At 39.1% G+C, this 23,363-nt stretch overlaps 1 protein-coding gene across 5 annotated transcripts in view; it reads right to left on the reverse strand.

Annotated features, from left to right (window-relative positions):
- nr3c2 (nuclear receptor subfamily 3, group C, member 2) overlaps positions 1–23,363 on the reverse strand; it is a 435,445-nt gene that overhangs the window by 133,124 nt on the left and 278,958 nt on the right. The window contains exon 1 of one of the 5 annotated variants that reach the window (XM_069926409.1): positions 3,397–3,715. The exons of the other annotated variants lie outside the window; for them this stretch is intronic. Within the exon in view, the coding sequence (XP_069782510.1) occupies positions 3,397–3,419 (23 nt within the window). The 5' untranslated portion in view covers positions 3,420–3,715. Of the gene's footprint in view, positions 1–3,396; positions 3,716–23,363 lie in introns of those variants that run through there. 5 annotated transcript variants of the gene reach the window in all.

Consider the following 23,363-nt stretch of genomic DNA (forward strand, 5'->3'; position numbering starts at 1 on the left):
AACAGTGAAAGTTTACATCAGTAGATTAATAGCATCCATGATTTTGCATCAGATCTTTTTTCAAAGTTTCCAAGTGTATTTTCTCCAAAACCAATTGTATTTTGTCCAGAGCCACAGGAATGACATTAATAATTTGCAAAATCTTTACTTTTACCAGACACTTCATTTGACAATGCATGTTTATTCCCACATAACAAAACAAAAACAGTCCAGAAGTAAAAGTGAATGTCAAATTGTCTTCCTGTCAGTATCAAATTCTGAACATCCAACATTATAAATGTTTCACTGGCTGTTTCACAAATGCCCTTGATATCTGGATAAAATATGAGCAATTTCCAAAATGAGTGAAAATATTTCATTTTCAATGTTTGTAACTTAATATCCATATTAATATGTTCAAACAAAATTATGCTAGCTGATATCCATCACATCGGCAAATAGAACAGAAAGATGTGGCAGACAAACTGAAGCTTGTGAAGTGAGATCACTCACCAAGAGAAGGTTCAAATAAGTGACATGCTCCCAATTGTACCAAATGGAAGTCAAAATAAGTTATATTCATGTTTACAAGAGTGTATTTCTTAGAAGGGCCACTCAATACACTGGAAGATTAACTCTGATAAGATGGAGAATTCAAGCCAGTGCTTCAAAAAACTGAACCAGTTACCACTAAAGGAGGAATTATTAGAGGCCTAGAGCATGGATAAATCTCCACAAGATAGGATAGATGCCAGGCAGTTATGAATTAGGAAGGAGATTGTTGGGAGTCTGGGAGAGATTGTTAGATCTTCATTGGCCATAGAGGAAATTTGTTCAAGGATAGGCAGTTAAGTGTCAGGCAATGACAAGACTGAGAATCTGACATCAGTGGGATGGAAGTTATTGGAAAAAACAATCTGAGGAACAGCATTATCTGGCACTTGCAAAACGAAGGATCGATCGAAAATTGTCAGTATGGTTTTGGATTCTTTTTCCAAAGGCAGGGCAGTTGATGTTGTTGATATGGGGTTCAGTAATGCCTTTGACAATACTCCATATAGAGATTGATCCAAAAGGTAAGAGTTCAAGGCAATTTGGATCTAAAATTCATGTGGAAATGGGAAACAGATGATGATAGTGAAGTGATATTCTGGTGTTTGAAAGTCTGTTAACACAGAAATTATTGCTGAAACCCTTAATGCTTATTTGGATGCAAGTGTAAGAAATATAATTGGTATGTTTACAGATGACACAAAAATTGGTGGTGGTGATATAGTAAAATAGGCAGACCATTGAGGTGATGCTTTCTAGGAAGGCAAATAAGGCTAGGACATAAACAATGAATGGGCTCTAGGAAATATTATAGTTAGAGGGGGGAATCGGTGCACGTCTAAGAATATAGAAAGTGATATGCCGGAGAGATAAATATTGAAGAAGGTTTACAGGATGGCTTCATTAGCAAACATATATATAAAATAAGAATAGGGAAGCTATGACTATAAAATACTGTTAAGACCACATGTGGAGTACTGTATATAATTCTGATTTGCCATAGCATTGAAAGGATGTGATATCATTGGACAGCGTGCAGGGGAGATTGACCAGGATGCTACCTTAGATGGAGTCTTTAAGTTTTGAAGGAAGACCAGAAAGCTCTATTAATTCAAAGGGGATTGGTTTAAGGTAAGAGACAAGAAAATTTTGAGAGGATATGAAGAAGAATTGTTTTCACCTGAATGTGGTTGGAATTTTGAATGCACTGTCAGAGGGGGTGATGGAGGCAGAAACTTTCATAGCTTTTAAAAGTATCATGAGAAGCACTTGAATCAGCAAGATATTGAAGGATGTGGGCCAAGAACGAGAAGGAGGGATTGTTATGGACAGGTGCTCCATTGTCAATATGGACATGGAGGGGTAAAGGGCCTGTGCCCGTGCTGTGTGACTCCCTGACTCCTTGAACTCTGGAGTTCCTCAGTCTTCCCAAACATGGCACAATTAAGTAATCTTCTGCCACTGTACTTTTCTTACTGCAGTATTTTCTTCAATGAACTTTTGAGACAAGCCTAATAAAGCACAAAAGGTTTTAGTTTGAAATTTAAATTTAGACACACAGCATAGTAACATGCCCTTTTTTTGACTATTTTGTTTATAAATTTTCAAACTTAAACTCAAATAATTTCCAGTAATCAATCACAAATTACAGTTATCCATTATAAACAAAATTCGCCATGCAGTCCGAGCCATTTATCCCCCTCCCTCCACACTCACATTTGTCATGGCTCGACAGCCCGCACATAGGCTGTTACATTTTCCTTGCCTTAACTTGATTAGGTTGGAATGGACCCCACCCACTCCTCCCTCAGTAGAAGGATAGACGGGGAAAGCAGGGTGGCGAGATATGAAGATCCACACTATAACTGTGTTCCTATGAAATTTAAATATGGTTGCCAAATTTTTATATTTTTCCCTTAAGTTATAGGTAATTTTCTCTGGGGGAACACAGCTTTGCATTTCCATAATCCAGTGTGCAATGCCCAAGTGAGAGTCAGATTTCAGATTTCCAGGTAACTGCAATGCACTGGCCACTGCCAATTCGACCATTACAAATTGGATTTATGGTAACAGGCCCTTTTGGCCCACGGGCCTATACTGCCCAATTACATCCAATTAACCTATTACCCGGTACGCTTCGAAGGGTGGGAGGATACCGTAGCACCTGGAGAAAACATGCACAAACACAGGGAGAATGTACAAACTCCTTACGGATTTGAACCCTGCACTCTGGTACTGTAACAGCATTGTGTAAACAACTTAGCTATCCATACCATCCTGCTATTATTCTGCAACTATAACCCTGCATCACTTGTAATGACCCAAGGGTGGATTATTTAGAGTCTTGAACATTTTTGGTCACTTCCTGTTGTTGAAGTGGACTAACAAGGCCTAGAGAAATTATAAAAACTCAAGTATTATCAGCTTTATTATTTTATACCTCCACCTATTTTAGCAAAATCATCACATTTTCTTTGCCAATAGCAAAAAATATCTTGGAACATGTACAGAGGACCTGAAAACAATTGGAAAAGAACCACAGGAAAGTGTAGCCTAGTAAACGATCAGCCAGTTACCTACAGAAATACACCGAACACGGAAACTCTTTGGGTGATGAGAAAAATTATACAGGAGTACTGTAATCACATAGAGCTATTAGATCCTTTCAAACTGTCGTGTAAAATGTGGTTAATTGGGCAATTTACATGGTTAGTGCCCCATTTGTGCGGCAGTTGGAAAGGGTCCAACCAGGTTAACCTCGTCAGAACTTAACTAGGTCCTGATCTACTTCAGAGATAGTCAGGGAACACTGTTAAATTTACCTAGGTCTCGTCCACAGGCAATTCGAAAATGAAAATGGCCAACCTGCTTATTATTAGCGCTTGCATGCGTCATCAAACAGCCAGCATCTGAACATCCAGCAGTACTTCCGGTGAATGCATGTTGAGTTACTGCGGGGGCAGGATCCCCCTTCAATTTAAAAGGTACTTCTAACACCTTTGCCCCAGCAATTGCACCCAGGTCCCAGGAGGGTGACCCAGATGCTGCAATTTAAAAAGGGCTATTGTCTTCTATTTAATGCTTAACTATTATCAAATCTTATTTTTAGAGAGAGAGCAAACATAATTCTTGTCATATTTAAGAAAAGGAGATCACTCTGATCAAACTTCTAGAATAACAGTATAGTGAAGATAAATTTGGCTGATATGGCCATCCTCTTTCCTGGTAGTGACTTGTACTTTTCAGATTTATTGTCAGAGTAAATACATGACTTCACCAACAAGCCTGAAATTTTTTTTCCTGTGGGCGAGACAGAATTACCACTTATTGCTAGTGAAAAAAAAACTGTACACAATGTACTTAAGTATACAAACTGACTGTGTAATACAGAGAGTCCTTAAATGAGTCCCTGATTGAGCTTATCATTGAACAGACTGATGGTGGAAGGGTGGGGTGTGAGTGTGTGGGAAATGCCTATGGCAAGCACTGAAATTGAGCCCTCCCCTGTTAAAACTTACAGGTATGGGAAATTGGTAACAGGGATATCACACATACAGGCACACAGTTTATAGCAAGCGTGGGAAAGTCACAAAGGGGATGAAATACATGTGCACGCACACACACAAAACGAAGTGGGTACACATATAACAATCTAGGACAGATCTATGAGAGACAGAAGGAACAGAGAGAAAGATGGGGAGAGAGAAAGGGTGGCATGGGAGGGGGAGAGATAGATAGATAGAGAGAGAGAGAGAGAGAGAGAGAGAGAGAGAGTGCACTCAGCCAAGGAACTAACCACCTTTTCCTTTAAAGTCCCTGTGCCCCAGTGCGCCTTGGCATAATGTAAGAGCTATATGCACTGAGCACTCACGGAGGGGTTTCTCTGCCACACAGAATCCTGGGAGGGCAGGTCTGCCACTGCTCGATGCATCACTCAGGATGTCACCGTTACTGGATAGGTAATGTGAAAGGGTGCACAGAACAGGATTTTCTTGGTTCAGTGTGAACATCCCTACCAGTATTTCAAAACAGTTCATTCACCCGCCAATTTAGTGGTTTGCCAATGTGAAAGGGGCTGATGGTAGCAGCGAGAATGGAGCGTGTGTTGGGTGATGCAGATCCTTGATGATTATTGCTGTTCTCTGACGGTAAGGTTCCCTGTGAATGTTCTCCATAGTGAAGAGGGTTTTGCCTGCGATGTCCTGGGCTGTGTTCACTACCTTCTGCAGGGCTTTATGCCCAGAGGTATTGGTGTCCCCATATTAGACTGTGATTCAGCCAGTCAACACACTTTTCACCATACCCTTTTGAAATTTGCCAGCGTTTCCGATGCATAACAAACATCCACAAACTGCTGAGGAAGTAGAGCACTGACATGCTTTCTTCACAATGCCATGAGTGTGTCGGGCCCAGGAAAGATCCTCTGAGATAGTGACTTCCAAGAACTTAAATCTTTTCATGGCTGGTTCAGCTTTCTCCAGTTACAAAATAAAAACATATGACTGATAAGCAGTTTAATCAACTGGTGGTACGTGTCTCTGAAGTGAAACTGATTCCAAAGCAAATTAAAGGAACAAAGGAAATTATTTATGAACATTGGTGGTCATATACCAAAATTCCTTGGATTCTGGGCAGGTCCCGGCAGACTGGAAGACAGCAAATGTCACGCCACTTTTTAAAAAGGGATGTAGGCAGAAGACTGGAAATTATCGGCCAATTAGCTTGACGTCTGTAGTTGGAAAAATGCTTGAAGCCGTCATTAAAGATGAAATAGTGAAACTTTTGGAACGCAAGGGTTCAGTCAGGCAGACACAGCATGGTTTTAGAAAGGGAAGATCTTGTTTGACAAACTTGTTAGGATTCTTTGAGGATATAATGGGTGCGATGGATAGAGGGGAACAGGTTGATGTTGTATATTTGGATTTCCAGAAAGCGTTTGATAAGGTGCCGCACAAGAGACTTATCAGTAAGTTACAGGAAAGTGGAGTCTGGGAAAGTATATTGGCCTGGATTGAAAATTGGTTGTCTGACAGGAGGGAGAGAGTTGGGATAAATGGGAGTTTTTCAGGTTGGCAGAGAGTGGTAAGTGGGGTGCCACAGGGGTCAGTGTTAGGTCCACAACTGTTCATCATTTACATTGATGACTTGGAGGAGGGAACAAAATGTGGTGTAGCCAAGTTTGTGGATGACACCAAATTGAGTGGAAGAGCAAATTGTAATGAGGATGTGGAGAGTCTGCAGAGGGATATAGTTAAGCTGGATGAGTGGGCAAAGGTCTGGCAGATGGAGTACAATGTTAGTAAGTGTGAGGTTATCCATTTTGGCAAGAAAAATAAAAGAGCTGAATATTATTTAAAGGGTGAAAAACTACAGCATGCTGTTGTGCAGAGGGCCTTGGGAGTGCTTGTGCATGAATCGCAAAAAGTTAGGTTGCAGGTGCAGCAGGTTATTAAGAAGGCAAATGGAATGTTGGACTTCATCGCTAGAGGAATTGAATTCAGGAGTAGGGAGGTAATGTTGCAACTGTATAAGGTACTGGTGAGACCGCACCTGGAGCACTGTATCCAGTTCTGGTCTCCATATTTGAGGAAGGATATACTGGCTTTGGAAACGGTCCAGAGGAGGTTTACTAGGTTGATCCATGGGATGAAGGGGTTGACTGATAATGAAAGATTAAATCGTCTGGGATTGTATTTGCTCGAGTTCAGAAGAATGAGAGGAGATCTTATAGAAACATATAGGATTATGAAGGGTATGGATAGGATAGATGTAGGAAGGTTTTTTGAGCTGGCCGGGGAAACTAAAACGAGAGGACACAGTCTCAAGATTCGGGGGAGTAGATTTAGGACAGAGATGAGGAAAAATAGTTTTTCCCAGAGAGTAGTGAATGTTTGGAATTCTCTAACCAGGGAAGTGGTTGAGGCTGCCTCATTAAACATATTTAAAATTCAGTTAGATAAATTTTTACATGATAGAGGAATTAGGGGATATGGGGAGAAGGCAGGTAGGTGGAGTTAGGTCATAAATTAGATCAGCCATGATCGTATTGAATGGCGGAGCAGGCTCGATGGGCCATTTTTGGCCTACTCCTGTTCCTACTTCCTATGTTCTTATGTTCCTATTACATAATGGATACTTTTTTTTTTCATTTTACCAATCTGGCATCCTTCCTTTGAGATGTCGAATATTCACTTTTTTTTCTGAAATGGTTATAACTCAGAATGCTGCACATAGGATTTCTATTTTATACTGAGAACAGCTGTGTCTTTGCAACTTGGCTGCAAGGTCTGTGAACAAGAAGCACATCCGTCAGGGAACCTTTAATATTTGGGACATAAGGGGTGAAAAATTAAGTACCGTAAATATTCGTGCATAATGCGTTCCATGTATAATGCGAGCCCCCATTTTTGAGGAGAAAAAGTTTACTCCTTTGTATAATACGATCCACCCTCCCCTCACCCGCCTGAGTTGCGCTGGCGTCTCTCCGCTCTCCCACTCGCCCGCACGCCCACCCGGACTCCTGAGTTGTGCTCGCGTCTCTCCGCTCTCCTGAGTCATACTGCTGACTACCGCTCATCCACCCGCCTGGCAGGCCGATCGAGTCACGCTCCCGACTACCGCTTGTCTGGCCGGCCACCCGAGTGGCGCTGCTGACTACTGCTCACCCGCCCGCCCGGCAAGCCGGTCTTGTCGCACTGCTGACTAATGCTCGCCCGTCCGGCCACCTGACTCGCGCTGCTGACTTCCGCTTGCCCGCCCACCTGCAGAATAAAATTTTTTAAATTTTACTCTTGTGTATAATGCAACCCCTCCCCCCTATTTTTGAGGGGAAAAAGGGGGAATTTTTTGTTCGCATTATTCACAAATACTTACGGTAGTTCTTCTTTAATGTGTTAGAATGTTCTTAATAAAAAAGGTACATACAAATGATGGGTTATGAATAAGCCTATCGATTATTTTGCTGGTAAAAAGTAAACAGCAGATGGTCAGTAGAGACCAAAAGGATGGTGCCTTATTATGGCATGCACCTGTGCTTTTCAGTTTACCAGCCAACAAGCTGCTTGCAGAATCTTTGGATCAAAGCAGACAGAAATGTTTAGCAGAATCACAGGAGCAGAATGCTACGTGCCCAATATTTCACACAAATTCCAATGGCTAAACTGATAATTAAATGAAGGCCAAATCTGAATTTGCCTGACCTTCTGCAGTCGATTCCAATTTGAAATGCTTCACAAATTCCTGATCTAGACTAGGCCCTCCTGGAAAGAAGAGAAAGAAACAAAAATATCTGACACAGTAACATCCATTGAATAGCTGTACACCACCCAAAATATATGTAAATCTGGAGGTTGACATTAAATATTTCAAATGAAAAGAATTTTACTATCACTCAGTCAAAGCTGCTATTTTTTAACCCAGATTTCCAAAAAGCAACAGTTATTTCTCCAGAACTGTCTTATTAGTGATTATTTCTTGCAAATCTCATGTACCATTTAAGCACTGATGTCCAACCAGAGTTTGGAGTTTTTTTCTATTCTTCATCGCCAAACAAGCTCTTATGCAAGATTCCAGCTAATCTCATCATGTACCATTTAAGCACTGATGTCCAACCAGAGTTTGGAGTTTTTTCTATTCTTCATTGCCAAACAACCTTTAATGCTAGATTCCACCTAATTAATCCTCTCCAATATTGCTCAATTCAATGATTTAGAAATTAGCTAAAAAGTAACAGTTTTCCTGTCTGCATGTGTTGTCCGGATTTCATAATGGGTTTGAATCGTTAGGTTATAAGCATAGTTACAACCAAAGACTTTTGAGAATGGAGTTAAATTCCCTCCCTCAAGGTTCTCTGCCAGCTTGATTGTGACCACAGAAATAGTGCTTTATTGCAAAAATAAAAGAGAAATATTCCTCTTGAATTTCTCGGAGATAAACTGAAAGAGACACATTTTCCCATTCTCTTTCTGCCACTGCAAGTTATTTTTCCTTGCCGTTCTCCCTTCCACCTGTCTTCCTCTCATTATCCGATTTTCCCTGCAGCACAATCTGGTACAATCTGGATTAAAGGTTGGACTGTCTCAAATGAACTCTCTTTGTAGGTGTTTGATCCTGACTTTCAGCACCACCTGTACAGAATTTAGCTGTTTTTCCTACAACTCTACAGGTTTCCCCCATGTACTCTGACTTCCTCTCACATACCATATATTTGAAGGTTTAGTAGTTAATTGGCCAAGATAAATTGCCTTGATAGATAGATAGTGATAGGATCTGAGAAGATGATTGGAATATGGGAGAATAAAATGGGATTAGTGTAAATGGGTGCACGATGGTCAATGTGGACTCAGTTGTCTAAAGATCCTCTCTGCGATACTAACCTATGAGGAGCACATGAACTATTTTAATGCTTTTTACCTCAAATCAAAGCATGAAAAAGAAACTTTCAAAATATTATTACTTTATGAAGAGAGATATCATGACCTGAGTAAAGACAACAAAATATAACAAAAAATATTTGCATATCATCCTCACAGATGATTGATAAATGTCAATTATTACAAGATACATATATTAAATCATCCATTTTGTCCCTCATTTAAAAAAAAATTCCTTTGATTGTTCAAAGATCACAGTTCAGATTTATTGTCAGAGTTCATACATGACATCACATACAACCCTGAGATTCTTTTTCCTGCTGGCCAGTCAGTATTTCTACTTATCAGTAGTACAAAAAACTGTACTTAAGAAAAGATATTTATACAAAAAGAGAAATGTTAACAAAGAAAGACGTAAATGAACTGTACAATACAGACAAAAATATTGAGTAATAAATAATGTTCAAAATAAGAGTCCTTTAATGAGTCTCTGTAAATGCATTTTACAAATACAGATAACAGGGAATCAACTTTTCTTATCGTTCCCTTGCTTTGGTCCAGAAGCACTAAAGTTTAAGAGATGTTTACACAACTGCTTTGTTCCAGAATATTTGCGGCTTTTTTTATGCTACGCCTGCTGACTAAAAAGCACTGACATGAAATGGAGATATCATTCCAGTCCAGGTGCAGTGTCAGCCCTGGAGTGTAAAAGAGCAATCCGGAATTCCGGGACCAACTCGGGAAAGGTTGTGCATGTAAAGGACCCCAAAACCCAGCAGCAATAGACATTCACCAAGACAAGTAGTTACTTAAAAAGTTGCTTTTAATTATCTTTAAAGATGAAAACAGAATCAATCTAACTTATCTCTATTAACTTAACTAACCCAAATGAACTCCCTTCCAATTCTAATCGCACGTGTATGATGTGTGTGTAAATTTAAGAGAAGTTCTTTGGTTCACAGTTCAATCTCACTTCTCCTTCTTCCAAGTTCTCTGGTGGCAGGCAATTCTTATACTGTGCACAGAATTTAACATGTATAAAGTTCACCAGGCTTTGGTGCTTGAAAGGTAAATGTTTACTACTCAGGAAGGTTCTTGTAGGGTTTGCAGAGAAAGATTTGTTGTTCCAGGATTTTCACAACTAAGGTACCACCATTAGTCACCTCAATGTCTCACTGATGAAACTTGCCCCATCAGGGTTCACCAGATAATAACCCCTTTCTTTCAGGCTAACACAGAGAGTTCCTTTCTGTTCCACTTATTCCAAGAAAAACATCAGACAGATAGTACTTCTAACCATCCTCCACTCTGGAGCTATCTGTTTCCAACAATCTTCTACTGGCTTGTTTCAGCCGTGACTGTTCAGTCTCTTTCAGTGTCACACACACACTGGCTGAGAGAGCTTGTTGAGCTTGTCTCACCTCTCTCTATCTTCCTACAGCCAGAAAGCCCATGTGACTCTCTCACTTGCAAAAACCCCCACCTTCTTCAGCAAACAACAGGAGTTCTCCTTCTTGGTCAAGCTGTTGTCTTAGGTAAACAAAACCCAGAAGTGACCTTTCTGTGAGCACTTTGTAGAAAGGTCTGAAGCCTTGTAGTTATTCAACCAGCCAACTTGTCTCCAATCCAAACAATGGTCTATTCATTTCATGACATAATTTCAATTAGCACCTACTTGTGAAATGTGCTTAGTATTCTCCATAATTTCTGTAAAGTTCATGAATATGAATTCTTCAGTATTTTAATTAAGATCTGTTTTAAAATGTGTATATGCATGTAACCTACTCTAATCTTACCAAATATTCCCAATAAAACCATTACATATAACCATATACAGCACAGAACAAGCCAGTTTGGCCCTACTAGTCCATGCCAGAACAAATCCCCACCCTCCTAGTCCCACTGACCAGTACCTGGTCCATTCCCCTCCAATCCTCTCCCATCCATGTAATTATCCAGTCTTTCCTTAAATGTAAATAATGTAAATGTAAATAATGTTCTTGCTTCAATCACTCTTATTCCACATCCCAACCACCCTTTGCGTGAAGAAATTTCCCCTCATGTTCCCCTTATAATTTTCCCCCTGCAATCTCAAACCATGGCCTCTGGTTTGAATAACCCCCAGTCTTAATTGAAAAAGCCAATCCACGTTGACTCTCTCAGTCCCTTTTAAAATCTTGAACACCTCCATCAAATCCCCCCTTAATCTTCTACGCTCCAGAGAACTGCTCAACCTTTCTCTGTAACTCAAACCCTGATACCCTGTCAACATTCTCGTGAACCTTCTCTGCACTCTCTCTATTTTGTTTATACCCTTCCTATAATTTGGTGACCAAAACTGCACACAGTATTCCAAATTTGGCCTCACCAATGCTTTGTACAATTTCATCATAACATCCCAACTCTTGAATTCAATACTTCGATTTATGAAGGCCAACATTCCAAATGCCTTCTTCACCACTCTATCTACCTGAGTATCAACTTTGAGGGTACTATTTACCATAACTCTTAAATCCCTTTGTTGCTCTGCACTCTTCAATTGTCTACCATTCAATGTATATGACCTATTTAAATTTGCCTTTCCAAAATGCAACACTTCACACTTATCCGTATTAAATTCCATCAGCCATTTCTCAGCCCACTCCTCTAGCTTTCCTATATCTCTTTTTAAGCTATGGTAATCTTCCTCACTGTCCACAATACCACCAATCTTTGTATCATCTGCAAACTTACTTATCCAATTCACCACCCCTTCTTCCAGATCGTTAATATATATAACAAACAATAGTGGACCCAGGACCGATCCCTGAAAAACTCCACTAGTCACCAGCCTCCAATTTGACAAACAATTTTCTACCACTACTCTCTGACACCTCCCATCCAACCATTTCTGAATCCATTTCACTACTTCCTTATTTATACCTAATGCCTCCACCTTTTTACCTAACCTCCTGTGGGGAACTTTGTCAAAAGCTTTACTAAAGTCTAAATAGACAACATCCACAGCCTTCCCTTCATCAATCTTTTTCGTAACCCCCTCGAAAAACTCTATAAGGTTTGTTAAGCATGATCTACCCCTGACAAAACCATGCTGACTACTACCTATCAATCCCTGTTCATCCAAATATTTGTAAATGCCATCCCTCAGAACACTTTCCATCAACTTACCCACCACAGACGTCAGACTCACAGGTCTATAATTTCCAGACTTACATTTGGACCCTTTCTTAAACAGTGGAACAATATGAGCCACCCTCCAATCCTCTGACACTACCCCCATGACCAGTGACGACATCCTAAATATCTCTGTTAATGGCCCCACTATCTGTACACTAGTCTCCCTGAGTGTCCTTGGGAATACTTTTTCCGGACCCGGAGATTTGTCCACCTTTATCTTTTTTAACATTGCCATCACTACCTCCTCGGTTATCCTTATATGATTCATGACCTCCCCACTATTTTTCTTTACTTCAACTGGTAAAATATTTTTTTCCCTAGTGAATACTGAGGAAAAGAAATAATTTAAAAATGATTTAGAAATCATTACTGTACTGCCTTTACAGCTGGAGAAGCTTAGTGAATATCAGGGTAGTTTCCACTTGCAGCAATGCTCTGAACTCAATAGCAATCACTCACAGATCACAGAAGATGGCAACATCTGCATCAGACTGTAAACGTAAATCTGTTTCTCCAATTAACAGAGATTCCAGCTCATTGGTTCTAATTAGTGTAATTACTGCAATGAAAAATGCTTATAGTTAGGGAAAATATAGGCAACAGTTTAGATTTTTTTAATGACTTCATGAGAAAGTTCAAGTATGTATTAACAAAATCAATAGGTGCGGACATTTCATTGGATATAAGCAGGTGAGATGTGACCAGTTAAGCATCAGGAACAGTAATATTAATTGAATAGAGAATATGCCACAAGGTTATCACTTTATTAAAAGTATATCACTCAATTTGTGATACAATCTTTCATTAAAATCAAGATCAATAATACTTGATAAGCCATTAATATTCCAAATGTGATAAATAAAATTTTTAAAAGGTTCTCTCGAGTTAATCACATCTGTTTTCCCATTATATTTAAATTAAATCTGCTTTGTTTAAATAACACAGTAGGTAAATATTTGGTGTGCTTCTCCCATTTAAATGAAAAATGAACAAAAGTCCAAAAGAACTATCTATTGTTAGATTCCAATTCCTATATACTGATTGTTTTCACTTCTTTGACATTTACAAAGTTTTAAATTTAAACTTAGACATACAGCACAGTAACAGGCCCTTTTGGTTCACGAGACTGTACCACCCAATTATATTTCAGAATTCAGATATACTTTTTTTTTTTACACAGCCACTGGGTTCCTTGAAATTATTCCCAAATTCCCAGAACTTAGTCTGCGTAAAAAGATCAGAACGGAAATGTGTGACTCGTTCCCATTCCAAAATTTTACTTGTGGCACCTTGAGATATTATTGTGGACTGCCTGTCGTCTACTGAACTGCAGGTGGGCTAATGAATACGACGTAATGGGCGACATCGACCCACATCCAGCCTATGTAAGTACCACAAGCCAGGTATTTAGTCTAAACACGTGGTGATATTTGTACACAGGTTGTTCTGTTCAAACAGCCACTCCAGAAGGTAAGTGTGAAAATTGATGACAGAAAAATGTTATTTACATGTAAAAAAAATTGTCAGAGTACATACATGATCTCACATATAACCTTTTTCTGCAGGCACAGAAGAATTATCACTAATTGGTAGTGCAAAAAAAACTATACGCAGTGTAAACAAGTACACAAATAACAAATGTAAATAAACTGACTCTGCAATACAGAGAAGAAAATTAATAAAGTGCACAAGTAAGAGTCCTTAAATGAGTCCCTGATTGAGTTTGTTGTTGAGGAGTTTGATGGTGGAGGGGGAGCAGCTGTTCCTGAACCTGGTGGTGCGAGTCTTGTGGCACCTACACCTCTTTAAAGATGGCAGCAGTTTGTGCTGTGTGGTGTGAGTCTTTGATGATTGCTGCTGCTCTCCCCAATTGACCTGCAACCCCCAGTACATTTTGAACAGTGGGCTGAAACTGAAGTACCCGGAGGAAACCACGCAGACATCGGGAGAACCTACAAACTGCTTGCAGACTATGTAGGATTCGATCTCCAGTCCCAATCGCTGATGCTGTAACAGCATCGCGCTAACTGCTATGCTAACTGTGCCATCCTATATAATTTTTGACTTGTGTATTCCACTGATTAATTCTGTAGATTATGTAAATATGTAGATTGTCTTACTTTTGTACGGCAATCATGTATTGCTTCAGAAAACATTCCTGGACACACAATAAATTTTAATCCCTTAGCAGTGTAGTAGCCCTAGACAATAGTAGAAAAGTCAAATTCACCTATTACCTACTCTCCCTACACCAATCTATTATTTCCCAACGCATTTGCATCTCTGATTCTTGCTGTCTATTGGGGTGCCTATAGTATATTCCCCTTCTAGATCATGTATAGCCCATTCCTCTTATGTAGGTCATCTCTGCCCTGGAGGAGATCCTAATGGTCCATAAACCTGAATCTTTCCTACACACTCATTTGTTCTATCCTCTCAGTCCTACCCTCATTGGTATGTGGCATCAGGAGTAATCCAAAGATTGCTGCTGTAAATGTTTGAATTGGAGGACTTATGCAAGAGATGAATTCAACCAAATTCTGACTCCGTGCCATTTTTATTGTACTGCACTACAATTTTGACTTACAACAATTTTGTGGCTCTAATATTTACAGTGCAATTTTTAAAAATTAATGATCTAAATCCTCTGAGATTTTCCTTCATGATCAAGACTCCCACAGAAATGACGAAGCTCTGCGCATCATTTTGGTGGGTATTTCATGTTTGTGTTCCATCAATAAACTCCTCCTGCACCCTCAATGGGGAATCTACTCGCTGAACCCGTTTGAGCAGTATAGGCGTTCTTCTCCACTTAAATGTATGGAAACAGGGTAAGGTATTTTTTTTATCTTGTGTTAATTCAAATGCATTTAATTACTGGTTGTTATAATATTTTTAATATTGATTTTAAGAAGCAATTTATTAATTAAAAAAACTACAATAGTACATTTCATTTTTCATGGATTCAATATGTGCTTGAATGTCAGCGAATATCAAGAGACATTCACACAAGTCATCAACAGCTTTTTTAATTGATTCAGCTTGATAAAGTGAAGATCACAAACATGAATCAATCAGGCAGCTCACTAATCTCGCCTCAACTGGCTTGAGAAAGACTGTGTTTCCAGATTAACTAAAGGTAAAAGATGGTTTATTGGGCAGGTGGCAAGTGAATAGACATCTTACAATTCAAAGAGAAATTCTACCCAAACTCTGGCAGTACAAACATTTGGTAGGCTTGAGGTCAGGTTTTAACTGGCCATCAAAGCAGCTCCGTTGGCAGAGTTTGCAATTAATGTTCCATGGTCCCCGAGTGGGTCAGGTCAGATATGACTTACAAGAGGAAATGCATACTTGGGAAGATGCACCAGGTAAGTCTAATTTATGAGCTAGCCTGAGTATAATCTGGGTTAATGCACTGAAAACTGATGAAAGTAAAATATAATGTTGGACAGCTGTTTAGAATCTTTTGAATGTAATATTTTGATGGAAAACATATTCTTATTTCATGGTTCAAACCTCAGTGCAACACTTTAAAAGATGGCTACTTTTTTTACTCACTGTAAGCTCCTTAATACTACTTAGAACTTCATTAAAAGTTTAACCAGCATACACTTTTTCTGTGAAACCATCTGAGAGGTGAAACCATACTCCTGCACTTTTTTTTTATGTGAATGATTTCCCCTTATAATTGCATCTGGGAAATTACAGGAGTGCAACCCATAATTTCTTATTAAAATAAATGGACAGAGGGTCCTGGTTAACTCAAGCCCCAGTGGTCGCTGGAGAATTAATACATTTTGATTCAGGGACAATCTCCTGTAAACGTGCACAACTTTCATTGAGGGCACTTTAAAAAAAAAATGGCTTAAACAAATTTATGTTTCTAATCTATTTCCCCATTACAGTTATAATATTTTAATTGATTTAATATGTATTCATAGATAAACAAGTATTAAAAAGAGGTAGTATTACTTAAAGGAGATTTGGGCTTTATGGAAAATAAGCTCTAAAGAAGTGATTCAGTTGCTCTTCCTCAATAATGCTACCGGTACTTGCAATGATTCAAGTGATTCAGGGGAAAGGTTTCCAATCTCAAAAGAAACAGCAAGCTCTGCATTTTCTTCTTTGGTATCTTCTTGAATATATTTTCAGAAGATCTTTCCTGGAACCAACACACCAATGGCATCATGAAGAAAGCCTCTACTTCCTCAGGAATTTGCGGAGGAGCTAGTGGAGTTGTTCAAGTGAACCGGTACGGACTTGAAGGGCCGACATGGCCTGTTTCCGTGCTGTAAACAGTTTATGGTTATATGGTTGAACATAAGATCTGTCGGGAACAATATAAATGGATAATGGAGGTGAACAAGAATATTTACAGATACTGGGGTCTAGTGCTGTACACAAAAGTGCTGGAGAAACTCAGCAGGTTATGCAGCATCCATAGAAATAAAATAGCAATCGATGATTTGGGCCTTAGCCCTTCTTCAGGAATGCTGAAAATCATGTAGACATAAATGGATAACAGATTGGAATACAATTTTTCAATATTATTGACTTTAAAAACTATTCCTAGATATATTTAAGAATGGAGGGGTTTCTCTCATGCACAGAATTCTGGGAGGGTAGGTCCACCATTGCTTTTTCCCAGTTTTTATAAATAGTGCATGATAGTGCTACCAACTTTCCCAGCCTGTTTTAAAAAAGTCTACTCTTGCTATTTATTGCTAGCACTTTCCCAGTCCCTTATCAAGGTTTATATAGGTCAGCACAAGAACAACAGGGGCTGAAGGGCTCATACTGTGCTGTACATAAAGCTTAATTATGTTATAATTAGACATGATTAATTTTATTTAAATATAAGATAATAATACATTGATTAGGATTTAGGTCCACCATCGCTCGATGCATCATGCCATCACCGGTAGAAAGTAGAACACTTGAAACCTCAGGGAAGGATTGTGGTGAGTAAGAAAGCATGCAATCAAGAGTGCCAAGTGTGAACAGCAAAACACCATTTCCTAACTTGGGACACTGAATAGCCCATACTGTGACGCTAGTGTAAAAATGGCTAGTATTTCTTCATTATTGCTAGATTTACATCCTGAAATACCCTACCCAACAGTACCATGGGACTGGCCTCAGCACCACTGGAGTGCTATCCTAGATTTTTTTCTTCTTACTATTATATTGCAGTCATCTCCAGTACTTTTACCACTGATTCAGGAGATAAAATACTTTTACACAAAAAAGCAAGAATAGAACCTAATGTTGAAGTAACCTTGACATTATCTTCTCAAATTACTGAAAGAATTCAATATTATAATTTTAACATAAACAGGAAGAATACAAATAATAATCGGAATCGTACGAAATAACAACAAAATATGAAGAAATTTCTGCTATTTGTCACAAAATATAAGGGAATTAAACTTAATTTAAAATTCCAAAATGTAAATATTCAAGATTGAGAGTTGAGGTAATCAGAAATGTATAAGTTAAATTGATGACACTCCTAATTTTATGAGTATCCAATGATTTATCTCTTAAGAAAGAAGCTTTAGTCAATTAGAAAGGCTTGAAAAGAAATTGATGAAGTTATATCAACCTGTGGAAGTCTGGGGAAGAAGGCCTATACAAACCTATATAGACATACTAACTTCTTGTTATAGGGTAAGAACAAAATGTCTATCTGTTTGTGTTGACATTTTCTTTTTCATCCACATTATCCACAAGAAACAATCACCTTATGGACAAACAGGAAATCATGGAAAAATAATGATTTTAATTATACAGGTTGTTTATGATTCTAGATGAAGATGGAGCACATTTAAATGGTAAATTAAAATCATTTAATAACCTGTGAAACTTAGTGAAAAACGTCAAATTGTTGATCTATGCAAAGCAGTAAATCCCTAAGACAAGTGAAAATAAACCCAAAATACAGTACACAAGCATTGGCAAATAATGATTTTGTCAGATTTAAATGAGTGACATTGATTCGATTGATGATAAATATTACATTTCAAAAACCTTGTTATAACACTGTGAAGGCAGATATATCAGCTAAGAATACCCTGAGAGAGATTGAACAGATAACCAAGGGATACAGGAAGTGCCAAAACCAAGACTTAAGCACTTAAACAAAGTTAAAGTGTAAGCAACAAAAAAAACCAAGCAATATTATATTTGTGTTTTTTCACTACTATTAGATTGTTAAATCTGCATATGTCACTCACAAGTTGGACTTTTTATTCTTTATTCTGGCAGTGGTTGAGATTTTCTCCTTTCAAATTCAATTTTTATATCTATTTATATATCTATTTATTCAAAATTTAGACATCTATAATTATACTTGAGCATAAGCAATATCCAGGACTGGCTTCACCAAATTTATAGACAAAAATATTACAAAAGACAAAATGTGCAAACCAGTACATTTTTATCAAAACAAAATCTCGAACAACTTTTTCTCATTCTAACAAAATGGTACATTGATTGCATTTTGCTGGGTCTATTCAGAATAGAAATGAGTCTGGGTGTTCCAAGCACTGTTGTCAAATGCAAATATTTCAAACATACTGACAGATTTGACACATTGAATGTCTCAGCCTGCTCTGGAGCTGGAGGGGAAGCTCCATCTTGATGAGACTCCACTGTATTTATGTTGAGGAAATTGCTCCAAAGATCCAGATGCCATTGATTTTAATGGGAATTGCAGGATTGCATATATCTGCAATCTGTCTTGCTTGCATCACTAACTGGTATGGAAAAAATCTAACGGATTGTTAACTCTGACTGCAGCATCACGGGGACCAGACTTCATTCTAACAAGGACATCTGTAATATGCAGTGTCTTAAGAAAGCTGCCTCTTCCCTCAGACTCCCACCACCCAGGCCATACCCTTTTCACTCTGCTTCCATCTGGAAAAAGGTATAGGAGCCTGAAGATGAGTGCTCAGTGGCACAGGACAGCTTCTTCCCCTCTGCCATCAGATTTCTGAAGGAACAATGAACCACAGACACTGCCTTACCTTGTCCTTTTCTTTTTCCTGCACTATTTTTATTTATTTTGAAATGTACTTTATAGAAAAGTTTGCACTGTGATGTTACCGCAAAACAATGAATTTCACATGTTCAAGGCAATAAATTCTGACTCAATCAAAGGCAAAAGCAAGTTCCTTTTTCAATTTTATGTCAGTTTAGCATTTCAAATGATTTAAATAATAAAATACTTCTGTTTTCAACAGTTTATAAATGTTTCTGAATGTCTGTTTTTGGGCGGAGCTTTGTTGGATGTTAGAAGTCTCTGATGTGTTTCAAGGGTAGGGACACCAAGGCCTCCTGGAATAATACCACTCTTAGGTCATGGTGGGACATATCAGGCCAGCAAGATAAGCCTACCACATCTGGACCAGCAAAGTACAGACATGGGGTACTGTGTGTGGCAATTCCAGGCAGTAGGCTCAAAAACCTCAGGGAGTGCATGAAAGCTCTACATGGAACTTTTGGAGCTCTGTTATCTCTAATAATACTCTTACTCATTGCTTCTCCGCCACCTGCAATCCTCACCCTACCCCTACAGCCAAATGACCCAACCCAAGACTTCACTTCCCCTGGTATTAGTGGCCGCATCAGAGAAAGTTGTCCCCCACTTGAAATCAATTACCAGGACTACTCTGATGAGGTCCAGCAATGGGTCACCAAATCACATTGCATAAGGAATGCTGCCCACTCTAACTGGAATTAAAAACCAACCTAGACATTGTATCAGAAATATCTAAACATTTGGAGAACTTCCTATGCAACCAAAAATAGAAGCTGCCAATATGAATTTGAGAAGTCCCAAGATCGACAGATCTGGAACCACCTGATTCCACTGGATTTGACAGATTTCAGACCCAAGTTATTCTCGTAAATAACGACACTTGCATCACTAGTGGCACAGCACATCCACCTACCTATCTTGTTTAAACCAGACTACTCAGCACCCAAATTCCATCTGTTTTAATGGCCATGCAATTGTATCCATACATAATTTAAGGTTCCACCTAAAATAACCAAATATAGATTGAAACCAAATAGGAGTTTACAAAATTGTGGCCTACAAACTGGGGAGTGCCTTTATCAAAATGCTATTTAGCTGCTGCATTGTAGAATAATGACTGTTTTGGTCCTGGGCTAGTCCAAGGCTCAGAGCCTTTTTGCAGTGCAGGATCAAGGCCTGGTTCACTTAAAGGCCCCTTTGATTGTTTTAGGTGTGGCAGTATACAGGTACTCCCCACCTTAAGACCTACTCAACTTGAGTTGAGTACATATCTGCACATATGACCATATTTTTAAAGTATATATAAAAGAAAAAAATGTCAAGTATAACATAAACGGTGTAAATTTTATACACTACAACAGGGATACAGGGCATGAAAGAGCCAAAACGTGCATACTTACCTTGTTAATCGATGTCCAGGGGTCCTTAGGCTGGATGTGGCCATCTTGATTCCTGTGTGCACGCGTGAGTCTTCAGTGGGGCATGCGTGGTGGTTTTGTTATTGGAGTTCGGTTAACGCATGCGTGAGCATTAAGGGTGCAAAGTCAATATCATCAGGACACTTAACTCTCACGCATGTCCCAACCGAACTCCAATATGTGAATCCACCGCACATGAGCCAAGTAAGGACTTTCACACAGGAATCAAGATGGCAGCACGCAGCCTATGGACCCCAGAATGCATTTTGGCTCTGACATGCCTTGTATCTCTTGATATATTTTGTCAAATACAATAAAACTCAATGATGAAAAAAAGATTTGATTAAAAAGTTTGCTTTAAGACTTCAGTATTCCACACGCACGGGAAAAATTCCAATGCTTCCATTTTAAGATATGACCAATCCTTTGGTCCCTATTACAGTCATAAGTTGGCGACTACCTATATGCGTGACTGAGGCCTGAAGACAGATGTGCAGAATATTGGGTCAGGGAATTTGTAACCAGGATGGAATGGATCAGCTGGCAAAAGACTAGGGTTTGGTACAAACAAAACATCAGAGATTCGCAGCAATTGCGAGGGTGGGGGTTGATAGGGATGATGGTGCTATTGGCCATCAGAGGATCAAGGCAGTGTGAGGTTATAGACTTAACCCTTTCTATTACAGATGAAGGAATAAATAGTTGAATTGGGTTTGTGGATCTTCTTGCGGATAGGATGGAAATGGTGTAGACAGGTGTGTGTTAGGCAGATGCTTATTCCGGCTTATTGTAGACTTGGCTGGCGATGTAGTTAAGACAGAAATGAAGGATTGTCCTTCCAAGACCAGGATCACGGACTTGTATCTTTGCATAATTGAATTGAATTGCCTAAAGATGGTCTTTTGTGCTATTAGGATTTTGGGAACTGGATGAAAGTCATCAAATTAAAAAAAGGTAAACATCAAAAATTGCTTTACTAGTTTTTTGGCTGGCCTTTCGGCCTGAATCTAAAGCCCCTTTCACACTGGCACTCGAACCCAGTAATTAACTGCCAATTTACCGGTTCAACTGCCAGTGGGAACGCTCCCGAACTGGTAGGGGGAACCAAATCAACCCGCGAATTAACCGCGTAGGGAGGTAATATCATGGATGATCCATTTAGAATCAGCATACTGGGTCGCCCAATATGAATGGGACATCCGGTATGTTGGGTCCAATTATTGATGTGTTGATGATCCATGTGTTGATAATCCAGGAAATTATAGGCCAGACATTCTCTCGTCAGCGATAGGGAAATTATTGTAAAGGATACTTGGAATAGGATTTATGTACATTTGGAAAGTCATGGTCAGATTAGGGGCAGTCAACATGGTTTTGTGAGGTGGAGGTCATGTCTTACCAATTTGATTGAGATTTTGAGGAGGTGACAAAGGTAGTTGAAGAGAGTAGGGCAGCAAATATTGTACATGTGGATTTTAGTAAGGCATTTGACAAAGCCCCTCATAGGCTGAATTAGAAGGTGTGGATCCAGAGTAAATTGATATTTTGGAAACAATATTGGCAAGTAGTAGTGGTGGAAGGCTGTTGTTCGTGCTGGAGACCTATGATCAGCGGTGTCCCACAAGGATTGGTGTTGGAACTCCTACTGTGATATACATAAAGGACAGATGAAAAAGTAAGTAGGAGGGTGAGTAAGTTTGGAGATTACACAAAGATTCTAATCACCTCATTTCAAGGAGGATGTGTAAACTTTGGAAAGAGCATAGAAGATGTTGTCTGGTTTAGAGGGCATGAGTTACGGGGAGAGACTGGAAAATGTAGCTGTTTTCCCTGGAGTGCAGGAACAGAAGGGTGATTTGATAGAGGTGTATATAATCATGAGAGACATCGATAGAGTGGACTATCAGAATCTTTTCCCCAGAGAAAAAGAACTGCATACTAGAGCACATACATCTAGGTTGAGGGGGAGGCATATATTTTACACAGAGAGTGGTAGGTGCCTAGAATGTGGTGTCAGGAGTAGTGGTGGAAGCAGATAAAATAGTAGTATTTAAGGGGCTTCTAGACATATATATGTATATTAAAGGAATGGAAGGAGATCAATGAGCAAACAGCAGAGCTTTACTGTGATTTGGACATCATGTTCAGCATCTACATAGTGGACTGAATGACCTTGTCCTGTCCAGCTCTGTTCTATGTCATTTCAATCAACTTAAATCAAATTAAAAGGAAACATTTTCTTTCAAAATATCTTGAATTTAGCCCAATGCTGGGTCAGCAACTGAATTACAGTTACCGTTAATTTAAGCATACTCTGGCTCTCCCACACGACACACATAAGGGAACTCCTGCAATTCAGTTCCCATGAAGTCATTAGGCAGTAAATTTAAAACAAACATATCACAGTAAAAATAGTCACCAGAAATTGAATACCCTTTGTTTGAACTTTCATGTATATTTTAGAACAAATTAGTTTCTAATCTCACAAGGACACCTTGCTTGCCTGGCCACAACTATGCCTGTATTAACATTGACTACAATCTAAAATTCCCCTAGTGATTATGCATTGCAATAGAATCCCACCGCTAGCCATATCTTCCTCTCTTCCCTTTCCATCTTCCGTTGGGACTACTCTCTCCATGACTCCCTGGTCCATAAACAGACCTACTGCCCCAACCATCTGTCCCTAATCCCTGGTACTTCACCCGTAATAACAGAGTGTTCAACACTTTCTTGTATCTCCTCCCTCACCACCACCCAAGGGCTTTAACAGCCTGTCTAGGTGAGGCAAAGATTCATGGGCACCTCATCAACTGT

This window comes from Narcine bancroftii, chromosome 3 (assembly GCF_036971445.1).
Source record: "Narcine bancroftii isolate sNarBan1 chromosome 3, sNarBan1.hap1, whole genome shotgun sequence".
Classification (NCBI taxonomy): domain Eukaryota; kingdom Metazoa; phylum Chordata; class Chondrichthyes; order Torpediniformes; family Narcinidae; genus Narcine; species Narcine bancroftii.